Here is an 18,577-nt window from a genome sequence, read left to right on the forward strand (position 1 = left end):
CCACAGAGTACTGTCCTCGTTCTCTAAATAAGATGTATTTGGGTACAAAACTACCATAAATAACTCCACCAACATTGGCATTTCCTGTCTATTTTTGGAAAATACATACCATAACCGAGGTCAAAACTTGAAATTACTTGCAAAATAGAGGCGGCTGTTTAAGCTTTTTGGTCACATATCAACAGAATAGCTTAGAATGGACTAAATGAGCCAGGGATGTGAAGGGCTTATGCTGTTATATTAATTGGATATTATTGATGGCATATTGCATTAGACATCCATGTTACATCATTAACAGCTGCAACTAGAAATTATTTTGTATTATCTTTTCAACTGAGTGATAGCTTTTTACATGATCTGTTTCATAATGTAGTCTGTCATTGGGCTTACACTTCAAATCAAGACAACCCGTAAAACACTCACATTTTGTCAGTCCAGTCTTTGCAATTTTGTACTTTGGTTCTAGTTGTCATTAACACAGAGTAACGCAGAGCTGCAGCACTTAAGGATGCAAACAGCAAATCTCCGAATTATGCTTCATTGTTCATGTGCATGAGTCGCTTTATTTCACAGATGTCTCTTCCTCTCCAGAACAAACGGCCCCAATGATTTAAAAAAAAAAAAAAACACAGTTTCTCTTCGCTAAGCCACAGCACATCAGGAGAGGCTGGGAACTGAGCTATGGTAAGCATGTGTCTAGGTTGGGATTCATTCATTGTATATTGTTCATTCAATTTGAATCACAACGACTATAATTGATACAAGGCTAAACACGACTCATATAGTCTCGATCCCAAATCAGAAGTAACTACTTGTGCCTTAGCGTCAAAGATAAGAGTACATTTAAAGGTTTTGTAACGACTATTTCTCACACAACTGTCTGTTTGCATGTCCTTCCTTCAAAACATATTCGACTGACAAAACTCTTTCACACATCCATCACATGCTCCCTGGCTGCATTCAAGGTGAAATTTCCAAATGTCTTCTTTTGTCTGACAAGCAATCAAAAAACACAGATATTTAGTTTGGATACAAATAAAATATGGCTATAAAGATATGAAATGGAGTGGGGGAGTTCATTCCCAAGGTGGAAAGCTGCAACAATAAGAAACACCAAAAGCTAAGATCAACAATAATTATGTGTTTAAGTTCTGTTTGATTATAATATACAAAAAATCTATTTCTAAAATATAAAAACTGTCCCTCGTCAGTGTGGTGTTACCCTGCAATTATTGTGGGCTGCGAACAGTTAGTGGGTAACGGAGCAAAATTAACACACAGTCCCTGAAATCCTGCCTTCCCAACAAATAAATCCTCTTGTTATCTCGCCGTAGCAGCGGCAGCAGCCCGCTCGCTGTGTCCTCCGGAGAGCTCTTCCTCTCCCCCTCCTGCGCGGGCTGGCATCGGCCATAACAGATTGACTCAGCCCGACAACAGCTGCCAGAACCCCGCAAGCCCCGTCCTCCAGACACTGATGGATTGTGGGAGGGGAGCCAGGGTGATTAGCCTCATGACATGGGAGAAATTATTGCAGTGAACCCCCCCCTGAAAGAGACCGAACCTGAGTGTCACCACAAGGCATTCACACTGCTTTATGTCATGTTGTTAATGTCCACCCGGCCTTATAAATGGACCCGGCTTGAACTCGGCATGTCAGCCGCAACAAGTGGGGGGACGATGTCATCAAATTGTCGCCCAGAAGATCCAGGGCAACTTATAGTTGTGAGAGTTTCTCTAAAGAAAAGACTGACAATCACATTTTCACTCTTGCCTCGCAACAAAAAGGTTATTTTTACCTGCTTCTCTGAAATACAGTACAGCAGTTAACTTGACACTGACATCCATTAACTAAGGTCCACACTGTAGGAAAGCAAAAGGTATGCTTCAATCTGAGAAATTATGACTGCTTGGAAACTGCATTAGCTGAGATACCCTACAGCTTAACTAGCAGACATGGCATGGAGGGCTTCTATTGACTTACTCTGTTAAAAATAAAACCAGTCCATCTCTTTACTTTCTCCAAACTTCACCTCTGCTGTATCTGTCCTTTCAAAACTTTTATCAATGCTTCTCATTTATCCCAAAAGTCCTGCTGTTATTCAATAAACTCACAGAACAGTCTGTCCCAGGTTAATGCAGCCTCGCTCTCCTTGCCTCTTAAAAAGAAGATGTTCATTAGAGTAGAAGCGCTCGTGCCTCCACACCAGGGAACACTCAGCTATTCAAGTAGAGCGAAACCTCTGCACTTTCTCAGGCGAGACCTGGACAGTTTGACAGCGCGCAAGCCAAACAGGCAGCGGCTCCCCTCTGTGATTCATCCGGACTCGCATTACAAGGACACTGCAATTAATGCCCCGGCCTCTGAGTTCAACACCGCGGCTTAAAACCTCCCACTCACGGGCCTGGAAAATTCTATCAGACTAAAATCAAATATCAGGGCTGCAATAAAGAAGTACTCCATCCTGGATATCAGTGTCAACTATTCGAAGTTTATGGATGATGTGTGCGTCAGACGATAGCTTAAGTGGAGTCCATAAATCCTTGATTATGGCCATCTCAAAGAGCACAAGTACACTAATGCCATGGTCAGTTAATTTATGTTTCTATGTGTTTTGCAATGAATAGTACTCAGTTTCCCTGGTAACACCTGCGCTTTTGACTAATAACTCTGAGTACTCTCAGATATAAACTTGACAACAGCAGCAGATATTTCTAGGCTGATACATTGGGCTCAGCCATTAGAAAGAAAGCTATAGGTGTTTTCACACATTGCAGTCCTGAAAATGCGTAAGCACCACGCTGAAGTAGTGGAAGAAGCAACGAAGCCTGCTCCATGATGCTAAAATGAGAAGTCTTGCTTTTATGTCAATGCTACCTGTAGTATGCCACGTTCACAATATTAATAAAAGAGCAGAGAAGAACAGCAAACATAAAGAAGAAGTTTGTTTTTTTACGTGAATGGAAATTGTACCGGTCAAGTGCATAGAGTCAGCGGGCTTGCGCTGGTAGCAAGGTATAAACGAACTGCAGGATTCTGCACTTCCGCATTGGTTTTAACAGAACTACTTTTAGTTCATTCATTCTATGTTCAGGAAATAATTTACAGCCTACAGCCAATCAGAATCCAGTATTCACCTTGACTGTCCTTGCACAGCTAGTTTATGTCTCAGCTGCCACATGCCTCTAACAAACAAGGCCTTCAGGCTGTTAAACAACAATTATTCTTACAAATATTTCAACATCAACTTTACAGTAAACCTTTTTAACAGCAGGCATGTTGGCACGTCATGATGGAAAACGATGTCAGAGTCCAAGTGTATTGGTGTTCCGCAAGCTAGTTCACTGGCATGGTCAATGGGACAATTCAATGGAGGCTGCCATCAATATTGTGACCAGTTACATCACTGCTTTTTCCTGCCGAGAGATAGGGCTTTTACAGTCGGGTGGGGCTCTTGATGAGTCATTTAGGCCCTTTAAGCAGCATTGTAGCATACTAGACCTATAAAAGGTGTAATTAGTAATATTTAATAAAGCTGCAGTTCTTTTAAACCTGCACCAAAACAGCCTTATAACCTGTTGTCTGAAAACATTTGCTTATTTACACATCGAGCCACCTCATTTTTTTATTCCCATTTCTATTATATGCAAGTCCAACTGCACATTTTAGCTCTGTTTTTAGTCCCCACCAAATCCTGCCGGAACTTATATTGGTTATAAAAAATATATATATGTTTTTTTTACATGACGCTAACTACAGTTTAAAAAACATGAATGAGCCATACAGTCAACAGATGGTTTAAATGTTGCATTTCTTTTTTTTTTAATCAAAGAAAATGGATTTGCGGATGAGGAACAAACACTATCAATGCTTGATAAAGCTGGACTTGCTTGGCATCGTCTCAGGAGAGGGTTCATGAGGGTCGTCAATTAATCAGATTATCGGCGGTTCGATCCCCTTCTCCATCAATATGCATAATGATACGATGGTACATGTCAAAGTGTCCTTGGGAAAGTCGCTTAACAGTGAAGTGCTCCTTGAAGGCTGTGGAATGGATGTGTGTGAGTCAGTGTGAATGTGATACAGTAGTTACATTAGAAGTGTATGAATGTGTGGGTGAATATGGTTACTGTGTTGTGTAAAAGTGCAGCCAATTTACCATTTAAAGCTCCTGTGGGGAACTTGATGATGTGGCGCCCCTTCTGGATAAAGTGTGAAAATTGATCTTGTTACTGTTTTGGCCCGTACATGTGCAGGTTGGGTTTTCTGACCAGGAATCTCATTCTTATTTCAGTTATCTATCCCGCACAACACAATGAATATAATTTTAAAAACTCTGTTTCTGCCTTGTGTTGTTAAATCGGCTGTCTGACAGCGCCCTGCAGCAAGGGAAACAGTTTCAAAAATAACTGGATAGAAAAAATTAACTCCATGCTGATGATTTTGTAGGTCATAAAAAGCATTAGTCGTAATAATTTAAGTCTTTTTCATACAGAAAAAACGACTCACAGGAGCGTTTAGTAAGGTGTTAAATTAATTTGCAACATGAACTTTTTGGAAATGATCATCAGCGGCTAAAATTGGAATGAAAATTAATTTCGACAACCACCCTTCCAATTATCTGCCATCGGATGAGGCCAAACCCCACTAATGATGCCACTCGAATGGCCTCTACTCACATGAGCACTCTGGAAATTGCAGCAGCAGGCAAGTGTCAGAGGGTTTAATGAGGGCAGCACATCTACAAGCACCTTGACACGTAATGAAGCCCTGATATTGCTATTTTTCTGCATTGTGGCATTTGTTCATTAGTATGTGACCACGGGAGGGGAAAAAAAAAAAAATCATTCAACTACAGCATGGCAATCAGGCCCCCCGAGTGAAAGAGATCAATAGCCTTGTCCACAGTGGGACACACAGGGTCCATATTAATGCATGATGTGGTCCAATCTTAACATATCAAGAGGTGTGTTAAAAACATACAGCTGGCTACCAAATGATCTATTTCAAAAAGGAGTTTGTCAATCAAAACTAGGTGATTGTGTTGGTTCGACATGTTTGAAATTACATTTGTGTGTTATTCCAAAACTCACAACACAAACCAATTTTGATAAATTCAAAGTTAACTTGTCAAAACAACTACTGCCTCCATTATTTCCAAGAACCAAAAAATGGATATAACCAAAGTAGTCCTCTGAAGAAACCAAGACTTGATCCAAAAGGAAAACAATGTGATCATGAAACTTGTCTGTGATTACTGCTGCCCAATCAAATATATAAAGTCTGATTAAACGTGATGGTAAACTCACAACAACCTGATCTTCCTGTGCCTCCATACATACACGAGGTGAAACTTTTCCACCACTGATTTTCCAGCATGCCCTTCTCGGTGTCCTCTGCATTATCAGATTCAGGACACACCGTGCGAATGTTCCTGCTAGGCAATTATGTTTTCCACCATGTCCCAGGTTTTAATAACAGTTCACATTTGATTCACTCTTATTTATAATGCATCATCAAGACATTTTAAGAAAGCATGGGTTGAGTCAAAATGCACAAAGGCATGCTCTTCAATGCCTCTCAGCCACAGACGGACTGACCACAAAGCCTTTGAAGACAACTCTGGTAGGGCTGCTATTAAGTGCTCAACGCTGGGTGAAAGGGATTTACTGGTCACTGAAACATTTTGTTAAATTAATGCCCTTTGTCGTAACCTCATTGTTCCTTCAAACACGCCAAAGCTGGTCTTTAATAGCAGCTACTTTACCCAAGTTACAAAAAAAGGACTTCAGCAGCATAACAGCTTTGGTTGATTGCCACCTTACAAAGTTCCAGTTTATTAGGCACAACCTAGCTACAAGGCATGCAGTCAGTTCAACAAAACATCTCTAGAATAAACACTACCATCCTGTCGATTGTCATATAATGTAAAGTGTTTCAGCAAAGTATTGATTCAGTTCCCTGGTCCTTAAGGAGGCTGTAGTTTATGGTGCTGTTGAACTGGACTGTGTTACACTGAGATTTATATTTCTTTAAATCTGGAATAAATTGAGTGATATTAACTTTGAGTTTATCAAACATGAGAACATAAACTTTGCTGACTTTTGTTGCCTTTAAAATACATTGTGGATAGGGAATTAAAGTAATGGCTCTTTGCTCATTGGCAGACATGTTTCTTATACAACTTATACATCCAAATGTAGTTTTATAATTGGACAATTAGTCACAAAAAAAAGAAATGTCAGTCATGCAACTAGAGAGACTTTAGCTGTATTAATGAAGGGAATCTGGTTAGTTCTCTCACATTTAGAGTCATGATCATGCCTTTATATGCCTGTCATTATGCATGTAGACAATTAAATGCATCTTCTTTAATTGGAGTTTGGCGTGGCACCTTCTGGGGTTGTTGTGGGCTTTGACACTCGTATGAAGGGGCTTCAACATTTTAAATGTGCTCAAGCCTCAACATGATTTCTTGTCTTGCCCTGAGAGCAGTCCTAACCAGACTGTAGAAACATGGACTACACCGGCTTGGTTGACGTGTGCTTCAGCCGAGATCAAAGCAAAACACACTCACGACTTGAAGAGCGTCTTAATGGGACAACTCCACAAAGTCTTCATGCAAAAACTACTGACGTTTTACATTCACACCTGTCATTAATCAACAAGTAAGACACCAAAAGGGGAACAAGAGGACTCGAGGATATTGTAATAAAGGTGGTCCTGCAGGGGGAACACACAAGGGGCCATATGTCTCATCTGGCCAATTAGCTAGCCTGCTAGCCAGCAGCAGTGGTCACAACAAAATTGCATTTGCTCTCCACTACACTGGCACACCAACCGTTAGCTTCATTAGCTACTCACCCCAGCAGGGTCCAGAAATGTCCAAAAATGTGAGTCCAAATCGCGCCGGTGGGGTTTGTCAAAGCGTGAAAAGCTCGCAGTGTTGAATTTGCAACGAGTACAGTCTCGGGACGAGCCTGTGGTGCGGCTGCGTTTTCACTTCGCACCGCTCACAGCACCATTAAAAGCTGCATTGTTGGAGCGACGGATGGACAAACAGCACCGACAGCACGCCGCGATGCATTGTGGGAAATGTTGTTCATTAGCTGTGGCTTTTTTTTGTAACACACAAAATATTAGGCGGAATGCTCCACCTAGTGGTCAATTTTTGTTTTATTTAGTGAAACTCAAAAAGAGATACAGTCGTAATTAATTAATAATAGTTTAGATTAATGGTTTTCATGAGTATATATTTTACTTACAAATAAAAAGTCATATTTATTTACAATTATTTACGATACGAACCAACATACAAACAGCACAACTAAATATTATTCAAGGAATTGAGCAAAACATTAAAACACATAAAAAGAAAAGAAAAGTTAAACTGTTAGTAACGAAAATCAAACTTCATTTTTCAGAGATGATTAATTTGACTAGTTTTTATACATTGCAATGTTTTATCTTATATGTTTGCAGTTGTTTTAACTTAAGTTTGACTGGATCTTTAAATACAGTAACTTAAAGGATGAAATAACAATAATTTGTTCATGTCATTTTTTCCGTTTTCGCTTCTGGTAAGCAAAAAAAAACGTTTTCTCCATGTTTTGTCTCTGTTATGCCTTCAGTACTGTATCATTAATCATCTCTTTATGTTACTTTCAAATGAACAAAAAAGTGCAACCAAAAACATAAACAAGGCTCCCGTTAACAGGAAATGCACAACCAATGTTTTGCTGATAAGTTTTGCTGAAAAAGCACAACAAACCTTCAAGATCTTCAACCAGTCCAGTTGCCTTTGGATCAAGCTTTGAATTGACCATGACCTGGATGACTGAGAACCTGCACAGACAGAATACACACATTTTGCACAAACCCCAAAAGGTCCATACACTTTACACTGAAGTAAATAATTAGTAATGTATGGAAGCCCATTTCTGCCAGTAAAAAAAATAAAAATGAAAATAATAAAGTCTCAGAATTTCAACTTTTTATCTCATTATTTTGACTTATCTCATTATTTTGACTTATCTCATAATTTCGACTTTATATCTCATAATTTCGACTTTATATCTCATAATTTCTACTTTTTATCTCATAATTTTGAGTTTATTATTTTCATTTTTATTTTTTTAACTGGCGGAAATGGGCTTCCATAGTAATGTGCATAACTTTTGACCTTTGATGTAAAAAGTTAGGTCTATAGTTGTGACTACAATTATTGAGAATAATTGTCGATGAAGGGAAGAAATCTTCCTATAACTTTCTTGATGTGCACGTATTTTTTTCTATTCTATTTTCATTTTCTGTAGCTCGATCATGTTGTCTTTTCATTTTGTACACATTTTTTTAAGCTATTCTGGAAAAAAAAAAAAAAAAGTTCAGAATAGGTGAATTGTTGGCTGTGATTTGTCTTACAACTCTATGGGTGGCAGTAGTGAGTCCATTGAAGCGCAAACATACAAAAAGAAAGCCCTTGAAGAAGAGGTTCCAGCAGTCGCAGTGTGATGACGAGCTTACTGGAAAATGGAGAGAAAACACATGTCAGCTTTTGCCTTGTATCAAACTATTTCTCCAGAAACGCCACCTCCTGCAAAGAAGCCTTCCCTGCAGGTAACCCTTGATAAGAATAAGTGATAAACGCTGATCCAGAGCTGGTCCCTTTGCTCTGTGACAAACGTGTCTGTCACAGCTTCAGTGCTCAAACCAGCACAGACCTCATGATGTGGAGTCAGATTACAACAATAATGTTCATTTCTCTTTATTTCTCAAGCCTAGCTCTGTAGATTGACTGTGTTACAACTTGTGTTTCAATGGTTCGATGTTTCAGGTGGCACAGAAGAAGAAAAAGAAGAAGGAGAACGGGGTCAGTAAGATCAACAAACCTCAGTTTAACCCTGAGGTGAAGAAAAAACGAAAGAAGCCCCTGAATGCACCTCAAAGAGAGGAGAGATTTGAGGAACCCACAGAGGTGAGTGTGTTAGATGGCTATGGGGTATCATCTCTATTGTAGACACTGCTCTGCCCCTGAAGTAGTATTTCTCTCCGTATTGAAATGATTGTCCTCCTCTGCGATGGTCCATGTGTGAGTGTTCATGCCTCAGTTGCAGCGGGAAGAGGAGGAGTGTGTCAACGGAGACGGTGAGGATCTAAACGCTTTGCTGGCCGACATTTCAAAAATCAACAACAGCCGAGAGAGAGCGAGCAAGCTGTTCCAGTGGCTCATCAACCCCATCCCTGCTAAGACCTTCTTTAAGTAAGGACGAGTGTGATCACGGTGTTTATGTCTGTCAGATCATGTGTGTTTAGTTTGAATAATGCCTGAACTCTGGAGCTCACGTACAGCGCTGTGTTGATTCATTTCTAAAAATGTTTTTATCCTTTAATGATAAAGAAGAGCCTTTTTATCTGTGGTAACCTGATTTCATCATTCCACTGTGCTGAAGTACAGAAGGCCTATGCAGACATGCATCAATACATTTTGTTTAAGTCCGTTTTATGGAATAAGAAGCACATTTTGGTTGTTTCCTCAAGATTATTATTCTATTGTTCTCGTTAACTCGGGGTAACAACGCTGGTTTTCCTGTGATAATGACTGAGATCTCAAGACAACAAAGCGAGAAATAAATCGTTATCGTGAAAAATCAGCGTCGTTATCCAGAGATGACACGATGAATAAGTCACTATCTTAAGAAAACAGCTGAAACGCTCTTGTGTCATGTCCCGCTTCCATAGGTTAATATTGTTTAAAGAGTTTATTTTCTGTTGATTATCGCTGTAATTCTTAGAATCTCCATTATTCTGGGACATGAAATTGCATATTGTTCTATCATCCCAAAATTAGAGAAATATATATATAAATAATGACTTTGCTTATTCACAAACCGTGTACAGGGTGTGGTATTTTACTTGTATAATTCACCCGCTAACATTTTCCTCTTTCTTAAGGGAAACCTGGGAAAAGAAGCCCATTCTGGTTCAACGTAAAAATCCACATTACTACAAGGGACTTTTCTCCACGGCGGAGTTTGACCGCATATTAAGACAGGTAAGCACACAACACCAAACTGCAGCTATTTTACATGTATCTACAATCCCCTCCACATTGTTAGATTTCTTTAAAATGTATATACTGAAAAATGATCCCGACATCAGCATACAGCAGTTTAATTTGATTGATCCAACAACAGTGACCCGCCGGTCCCCAACCCAAGTCCCTACAGCCGAAGGAATTAGTCTCGTTTAGTGTGTCCCCCCCCCGCCCATATGCAAGTGCAGACTTTGTTGGCACCTTTTGTTTTGTTCTGTGTCTTAGGAAGAGTTAAACATCCTTATTTGGCTGAAATGAATTAGTCATTTGTTCTTTTAAAATGTAATAATCAAGAGTGTTTCCTTATTTTCTCATTTCTATTAATTAAGATACATGGTAACAGATATTACTTTATTAGTAGCATCGTGTTGTATGTCATTTGTACTTCTGTTTCCTCAATCTTCTTTTAATTCTTTAAAAGCTACGAGCATGTCATTTGTTGTGTTTGTTCCTTTTTTTTGTATTTTGTAGTGTATTGCCTTATGTCCATTGGTATGTAAAGGTTGAGTCGAGACAAAGATCTTGACACTGAACTATACGTCTGCATTGTCTGATTGAAGGAGGACGTACAGTATGGAGTGAACCTGGATGTGACCAGCTACACAAATGGCAAGAGGGAGACGCACAATCCTCCAGGGAGAGCTCTGCCCTTCACTGTGTGGGATTTCTACGAGGTAAAGCCACAGGGTTCCTACGTGTGCGTGTGCGTGTGTGTGTACACACTTTCTTTAACATTCCTTATAAGTGGGCTCTTTGCTGGGACTCGGCTGAACCAGCTCCTTTTTTCTGTTTGAGGGTCATTTAAGTTTATTCTCATTTCCAAACTTTCCGCACCGCCTTCATTAAAAAGCAGTTAGAAGTATGTGCCTGTGTTGCAAGCTAGGAGGCATTTTGTGTTAAGTGCACCATCTGCACTGATAGCAATCATCATCATCTTTGTGTCTCCATTTCCCAGAGTGGCTGCTCGCTCCGCATGCTGAACCCTCAGGCTTTCTCCTCCAATGTGTGGAACGTGCTCTCCATCCTCCAGGAGCAGTTTGGCAGCATGGCAGGAGCCAACGTGTACGTTTTAACATGGTTATTATATTTAAAAAAAACCTCTTTTGAATTGATTATTTATTGAATCTGTGTCCTGTTCCTTTAACCAGATACTTGACACCACCTGGAACACAAGGCTTTGCTCCACATTATGACGACATCGAGGCGTTCGTAGTTCAGCTGGAGGGGAAGAAACACTGGAGAGTGTACAACCCGAGGTCAGTTGCAGTAATTAAACTTCACATGTTATCCTCCTTTTAAATAAGTCTCAGAGGCCCCCAAAACATGTCTGTGCTGTTACTTTGCCAAAATCCCCTCTGATCCTGTATTTGATCATGTCTATACACCCCTTTATTTCAGTCCAGCTCAGAACAGGCTGTTTCTGTGTCTGTAGCTTTAAATGCAAATGAGCTGTGTCTGACCACGCCCCTCTAGAAGGTGAAGTGGCTTGGGCTTTCTTGCTCTAAGCCCAGACTCAGAGGGCAGAACAAACACCTAGCTGTGTGAGCGTCACCCACCTGGGGGAGGGGTTACTGCCCTCTGTGATGTCACAAAGGGAAAATCTCCAAACAGCCTGTTTGAGCACACACGTTTTGAAAAGTAGAGCAGGCAAAAGATGGAGAGGATTGACTTTTCTTATAATTGGGGGGGTTTGTAGACAGACTAGAGACACATATTAATGTTAGAAAACCTTGGTAAAGTGCATTTTTGCATAATATGTGACCTTTTAAACTGATTTTTGAAGAGGCAGAAAAAAACATCAAAAGGTCATACTAACGGGGCGCGGGTGGCCAAGTGGTCATTTCGTGCACACCATGTACAGAGGCTGTGTCCCTTGAAGTGGATATCCCAGGTTCGAATCCTTTCCCGCGTGTGATTCCCCACTCTCTCTCTCTCGTCCTCATTTCTTACTATAGTCACAGTCCTGTCTCTCCAACAAAAAAGCCTAAATATATATTTTTAAAAGTTCATATGAACACTTTGGAAGAAACTGCATGTCATGGGTACACATCTTTAGCAACTATCAGCTGATCAAGTTGTGGTTAAAGAACAAGTTCAAGCAGATATATATATATATATATATATTTATATATTTACAAGAGATTTTTTATACACTACATGTTTCCATTTATGGCTCATGAAACACCAGAGAATGTTTTCTCTTACTTGTTTGATATAATGAGACATTTGTACTGAGAAACAAACTCTGAAAGTTCTTTTTTTCTGACTTCTTTTCAGGACAGAAGATGAGATCCTACCTGTGCTTTCAAGTCGTGAGTTAAAATACATTCTTTTATAGCTTCTTTTTTTGTAGTAAAAACTGTCTCTCTATTCAGTGGAATGAATTTCTGATAAACTTGCCTCTTTTCTTTTTTTTTTTAAAGCAAACTTCAACCAGGCAGACATCGGAAAGCCGATCCTGGAGGTGGTGCTAGAGCCCGGGGATCTCCTCTACTTCCCCCGAGGGTTCATCCACCAGGGCGACTGCCTCCCAGACGCTCACTCCCTCCACATCACCGTCTCGTCCTACCAGAAGAACAGCTGGGGGGATCTGCTACAGAAGGTGACGCACTCATCACTATCCTACACGTGTGATGAAAGGCCTCATCATGACGATTCATCAGCAGATTTCTGTCTCGTTAACACTGATTGATAAAGCATCATATACATACTCTGACATTTTATCATATAAAGTAACAAATGACAAATGACTCTTGAGAGATAGAAAATTCCTTGTCCTCATAACACTTAGTCCTGGATCCCTGGACAGACAGAAGTCTTTGGTCAGACGATGTTAATTCTCTTGATGGTGTGATATGTGGAAAGGAGTTCTGTGATGTAGGAGGGGACTAAACTATTAAGTGCCTTGTAGACAAACAAGAGGATTGTAAAGTTAACTCTGTAGCTAACGGGCAGCCAGTGAAGGGAGGAAAGAATGGATGTGCTCCCTCTATTTCTGACCTCGTCAAAACTCCTGCTGCTGCGTTGAGCCCCAGCTGGAGACGAGCTAAACGAGACTGTGTGATATAACCAAGTCTAACGAGCTGCAGTAATCAAGGCGTGACGATATGAAGGCATGGATGACTTTCTCCTGGTCGGAAGTTTGTTTGGGAACACATGAAAGGGTGATGAAGCAGAGAAAAGAAAGACGTTTAATCAGGAGATAATCCAAGGAAATTATAGTTTTCCATGCGCACCATGTATGGAGACTGTAGTCCTCATGGCAGCGCCGTGGGTTCGAATCCGACCTCGACCCTTTGCATGTCATCCCACATTCTCTCTCCTCACAACATTTCCTGACTCTCTTGAACTCTCCCTGATCTGATAAAGGCAAAAAGGCCCCATAAATAAAATCAAACAGCCAAACAGTGACTCTATGAGGAGATTTTTTGGGGGTTGCAGGCAGGTTACAAAAACAGTGGCTGCATTCCATTGAAGTACTGTTCATGTTGCTTACTGCCAGTTTAACTGTTTAACCGTCTTTTTTTTTTAGTTGGTTCCTGCTGCGTTGGAAGTGGCGACGGAGGAGGATGTGGAGTTCAGACAGGGCTTACCTCTAGACTACCTGACATACATGGGAGTACAAAACTCTGACAAGGTAAACAGTTATGTCACATTTACTCGTAACTTTCTTTTGTCAGCATCGTGACCTCTTGGCCCGTCACTAATGACCCTGGTCCTCCTCGCGGTTTGTAGGACGACCCACGCAGGACAAAATTCTTCTCGAGAATCGAGAGTCTGATGAAGAAGCTTACAAGCTACGCCCCCGTTGATGCCGCAGTGGATCAGAAAGCTAGAGGCTTCCTGCACGACTGCCTCCCTCCCATGCTCACTCCAGGTATTGATGGTTATTATCCATTTTTAAGAAAGGAGTCTTGGTGCAGTAAAGCTTTGAATTCATTATTTTTTATTGGATCTCCCTCAGAGGAATTGGCCAGCAGTGTGCAGGGAGCACCTGCTAGGTGGGAGCGAGGTCAGGTTGTGGATGTAGGTAAACAAGTCACTACCCAGACCAGAGTCAGGCTTCTCCGTGCCGGATGTGCCAGGTACTTTTTTTTTTTTTTTAATTGCATCCAAGCAGGTTTGCAATCGGCCGTATAAAAGTAGTGACTGTGTTGAATTCAGAATGAAGAACAGATGTCGTAGATCCTTTTTTAAAAGCAGAAACTTCAAACTGTGGCTTTCTCTCCTCTCAGGTTGTGCAGCGATGGAGAAGCTGTTCATCTTTACCACACAACAGACAACTCCAGAGTTTACCACAAAGAGGAGCCCAAGAGTTTTGAAATGAACGCAGAGGTACATGGACGATCTGTTGTGATTATACGAGTTGTACATGGTTCTCTGAAGGATTTTGTCACTGCCTTATTTAATTATTTTAATCTTTCAGCACACTGATGCCATGGAGTTTCTGATCCATTCATATCCCAAATTTGTGACTGTAGGAAGTCTCCCGTGTGATTCTGCAGAGGACAAGGTAGGCTGCCGATAGTTCATACAACCTCTGCTGACATGTGATACTGTTTATTCAGTTATCTTTTCCCTTCTTTGTACTGTCATGTTTCAGACAGAAGGATAACTATTCGGTAGGGTTATTAAGTTATTTGTTATTGGGAGCGCCAGTAGCCTAGTGTTTAATACATGTGTTCCATGTACGGAGGCTATAACCCTCCAACAAGGCGACCCCGCGTTTGAAATCCGACCTGTGGCTCCGTTCCCGCACGTCATTCTCCACTCTCTCTCTCTCCGGGGTTTCCCACTCTATCCACTGTCCTTTCTCTAAATAAAGGCATAAAAAGTCCAAAAATAAACCTTTAAAAAAAAAAAAAAGTTTGAGATATTTTAGTAAACTGATTAACATTTTGTTTTGAAAGGTTAAACTTCTCTCTAATGTGGTTCTTTTTCCCCTCCAGATCTCTTTGGCTGAGCTGCTCTTTGAGAGGGGGATAATCCGCACAGCAGAGCCTCTGTAGTGGCCACAGACTCTTCAGTCAAGCCGACTACATGAATAGATTCTAACTGTCTTTGAACAGAATAAGATCCGGAATGTGAAATGTCCTTGTCCCATGTAGTCTTCATTAACTCACACACTCACACTGAACAGCCTTCATACATGAGTGTACTGCATAAAGCATCAAATAAACCAGGTTTTTAAAAAAACATAAATGATGTGTTTTATATAATGAGGATCACCAGCGTGTGGTTTGATGGGAAAGTACATGTTTTTATTGGTTGATACAACTCATTAAAGGAAATAGAAGAGTCTTAAATATGCTGATTTGAGGGGCCGCCCATCAGTCATTGCAACACAGATGAAAGGACTCCGTTCAGGTCTGGGTGGTCTACTTCCAGGTTGTCTCCTCACCTGGCTTCAGCTCCCTAAAGAGAACATAAGTCAGAAAGTTTCATGAGCAAACATCCCCGAACTACACTGGATGACCTCAATGTCAGGCAAGTTTTTCTTTAGATGCGAGCAAATTGTATCGACATTTCTGGCTTTAGACTTTCTTTATTGTCATTCAAACTTGTACTTTACAGTGCAGATAAGAACAAAATTTCGTTGCATTTGGCTCGTTGTAGTGCAGGAAAAAAATAGTAAGTATTTACGTAGAAAAATAAGGTGCAGATATAAATAGATATAAAAACAAAAGCTATGTATAAAATTACTATACAGATCAATATATTGCACGTTTGATGTATGTTATATTGTATTTTACAGTCCAGTGAGGTAGTCCTGTGTGGGGGTTTGAGGGGGAATGGAGGGATTATTTTTTAGTGTTCAAAAGTCTTATGGCCTGTGGGAAGAAGCTGTTACAGAACCTGGAAGTTCTGCTTCGGAGGCTGCAGAACCTTTTTCCAGAGTTCAGCAGCGAAAACAATCCTTGGTGGGGGTGGGAGGTGTCTCTGCTATCATCGGCTGACGCTTGTTTTTTGGTACCAAACAGAAAATGATGCCATCTCATGAATATTTGGGTTTACCGAAGTTGAGTCATAATATATTAACATTTGAGTCTTGCTCCTGTTATCCCATGTTTTGCTTTGATTACAAGGTATTCAGATAAATGCATGGAAAAAAAAAAGAGTTCAACTAGAGTTACAACAATCTAGAGAATATTTAGTCAAAAATATTTTGATTATTGATTTTTGGTCAATTTTCAACAAACATGTTAAATATCTTCTGGTTTAAGCCCCTGAAATAGAAGGGTGGTCTTTGGTTTGAACTATTTGTTGACCAAAATAGGTCAAGTGGAGCTCTGAACATTGAGAAGAGCAATATGGGTAGATGGGGAATGCAGTGGGGAAATTCCTCTTTTTTTTTTTTTTCAATAACTGATAAACTATAGTGACGCATTTTACGAGAACATGGTTGTAAATTTGGTTTGTTTTCATCCTTACCTGCTGTACAAAGCACTTTTGTTCCTGAAGCCTGTCAGCTTCTGTTCCTGTAGACTGTCTAAGTACATCCCCAAAAACACACCGATGGGTAGGAATACGTTCACCCAATGCGTCCGCACGAAAGCTGCGTAGTTGACCATGGTGCCTGTGGAGACAAACACAAATTATAAACACTAATTGATTTTATACATGGTTGGAACACAGTTAATCTAAATATTTCAGTTAGAGGGACTGATGCTGCCTCATGGATTTCTACCACGGTTGAAATCTACAAAAATCTTTTAGTTGACCTGAACAAAATTCTTACCAGTAAAGGTCATGCACATCAATTCTTAGCAAAGGAAAGTATCTTACTGGTCTGCTTTGAAGGACTATTGAAGATTGTTTTTGGCAACATACGAAACCTTGTCCTGACAACAAATCTGTTTTGCCTTTTAGGAGGGGGGGCTCCTTCTCCTTGGGGTCTGGTGTCCCCCCACCAACATGTACACACCTACAACTTAGGGCTGGGAAATATATCAAGTTTTTAAGATATATCACTATATTTTATTCAAACAAGATATATGATAAGACAATATCGTTAATATGAATATAGTTTATGTTGCATTAAAATAACGTTACAGAGGTGCCAGGTCACCTTTTTCTCATCTCACTGATGATGACTGACTGTCTGTCCCTCTTAACCCTGCTCCTCCTCTCTCTCTCGCTTTTATTATATAATATTACTTTTTAAATTCACAACCAGGTAGTTTATTTTCCATGTGTTTTCACTGTTAATAAAATACATATCGATATATATCGAGTATCGCCATTCAGCTAAACAATATCAAGATATGAGTTTTGGTCCATATCGCCCAGCCCTACTACAACTGGCTGGACCCTGCAGCTGGCAGGTTCCTTCCTAATGTTCCTGTGCCAGACACATTATCAGGTTCATCATTCTACCATCATGCAATCAGCAACCAAGCTTCAGACCTAAACCCTTATAATAGTGACCAACCTCTCATCCTCAACCTCACCCATCCCCTTTCACACACCGACCCATTCACAGATTCTTATTCATACATTCCCCTCTCATCCTTACTACCTACCTTCTTCAAGGCCATCACATTTTATTTATCGTCCTGTCTTTCTTACAGTGTTTTTGCTCATTTGTTTAACACCCTGCTGTTTGATTACTGCACAACTGTATTCACTGTCCTCCCTCACTATGTTCTGCACTTGTATTTATTTCACAATAAACTTTAGTAAAAAAAAAGAAAAAAAGGATTATTGGAGAAAGATTACCAGACAGGGTGACAATAATAACTGTTCATCTCTACATACAGGAACCCCATAAAACTGCACAAATTAAACATTGTTTTGATGTGATCTATGTATCTAAATCTCTGTACAGCCTACATATAACACCGCATGACTGAAGCTATGTTTTTAACCTTTGGCCGAGCTTGTCATTGTGGTCACTCTGCAGACAAAGACCTTGACTTGTTTAGATATTTAATGAATTGTTTTGTGACACAGATCCTCGTAAATTGGTTACATAAGAGTTTCATTTCTAAACCTTAACAAGTCTTATAAAATGCACTATAGCACACCACACAACTGCTGAATATCTACAGCTATTTACATGTTATCCACCCACAAAATAAGCTCTGAAGTGTTGACTACACCTTCTTATTTCTTTAACACAAAGTGCCCCCAAGTCTGCACGTACCAGCTAGCTTCACTGTTAGCTGACTATCATTAGCAAATAGGTCTCAGATCTTCGTTGAGAAAGGTGTCTCTGTTAGAAGTAAGTTAAATTAAAGCACACTTAACATGTGTTACAATACTGGGAAAAAAATAGAGACACAGCGTAGAAATACCTACAATATTACCTTGTGTTTACTCCTAGCCGTGGCCTTCAGCTCTTCACTCAGCAAGGCAGAGGACACTGGACTGTACCAACTCTGAAAAGAGGACGGGTCTTATTTGAACTATTAAAAAAATAAAAACGCTTTCACGTCCCCATCTGCTTTTTGGTGAGATTTTCTTATCAATTCAAACATGTGGAA

The 18,577-nt window shown here is 40.2% G+C and overlaps 2 protein-coding genes across 3 annotated transcripts; one reads left to right on the top strand and one right to left on the bottom strand.

Moving 5' to 3' along the window:
* Positions 1-8,794: 8,794 nt before the first annotated feature.
* riox1 (ribosomal oxygenase 1) lies at positions 8,795-15,286 on the top strand. The gene is made up of 14 exons (XM_061051814.1): positions 8,795-8,972; positions 9,106-9,257; positions 9,950-10,049; positions 10,652-10,765; positions 11,047-11,153; positions 11,240-11,347; positions 12,369-12,403; positions 12,515-12,693; positions 13,624-13,728; positions 13,827-13,968; positions 14,056-14,176; positions 14,327-14,426; positions 14,518-14,604; positions 15,041-15,286. Exons 1-14 carry the CDS (start codon positions 8,823-8,825, stop codon positions 15,098-15,100), a joined length of 1,560 nt encoding a protein of 519 aa, XP_060907797.1. The 5' UTR covers positions 8,795-8,822; the 3' UTR covers positions 15,101-15,286.
* A 41-nt stretch (positions 15,287-15,327) lies between these two features.
* On the bottom strand, positions 15,328-18,545 carry LOC132984822 (NADH dehydrogenase [ubiquinone] 1 beta subcomplex subunit 1-like). Of its 2 annotated transcripts, none has more exons than XM_061051815.1 (3): positions 18,401-18,545; positions 16,524-16,668; positions 15,328-15,506 (listed from the first exon to the last, which is right to left on the bottom strand). In XM_061051815.1, exons 2-3 carry the CDS (start codon positions 16,661-16,663, stop codon positions 15,470-15,472), a joined length of 177 nt encoding a protein of 58 aa, XP_060907798.1. In that variant the 5' UTR covers positions 16,664-16,668; positions 18,401-18,545; the 3' UTR covers positions 15,328-15,469. The 2 variants fall into 2 exon arrangements, with proteins under 2 accessions (XP_060907798.1, XP_060907799.1); XM_061051816.1 differs by having other exon boundaries at positions 18,393-18,470.
* Between the last annotated feature and the right edge of the window lie 32 nt (positions 18,546-18,577).

The sequence above is a fragment of the Labrus mixtus genome, chromosome 12, assembly GCF_963584025.1.
Source record: "Labrus mixtus chromosome 12, fLabMix1.1, whole genome shotgun sequence".
Lineage (NCBI taxonomy): Eukaryota > Metazoa > Chordata > Actinopteri > Labriformes > Labridae > Labrus > Labrus mixtus.

Excerpts from the sequence above, each read along its gene's own strand:
- riox1 (XM_061051814.1), top strand. The coding sequence starts at position 8,823 with ATGTTTCAGGTGGCACAGAAGAAGAAAAAGAAGAAGGAGAACGGGGTC. Across the intron at positions 14,177-14,326 it reads CTCCGTGCCGGATGTGCCAG|GTTGTGCAGCGATGGAGAAG; the intron begins GTACTTTTTTTT and ends CTCTCCTCTCAG. Across the intron at positions 14,605-15,040 it reads GTGATTCTGCAGAGGACAAG|ATCTCTTTGGCTGAGCTGCT; the intron begins GTAGGCTGCCGA and ends TTTCCCCTCCAG.
- LOC132984822 (XM_061051815.1), bottom strand. The coding sequence starts at position 16,663 with ATGGTCAACTACGCAGCTTTCGTGCGGACGCATTGGGTGAACGTATTC. Across the intron at positions 15,507-16,523 it reads AAAAGTGCTTTGTACAGCAG|GGAGCTGAAGCCAGGTGAGG; the intron begins GTAAGGATGAAA and ends TGTTCTCTTTAG.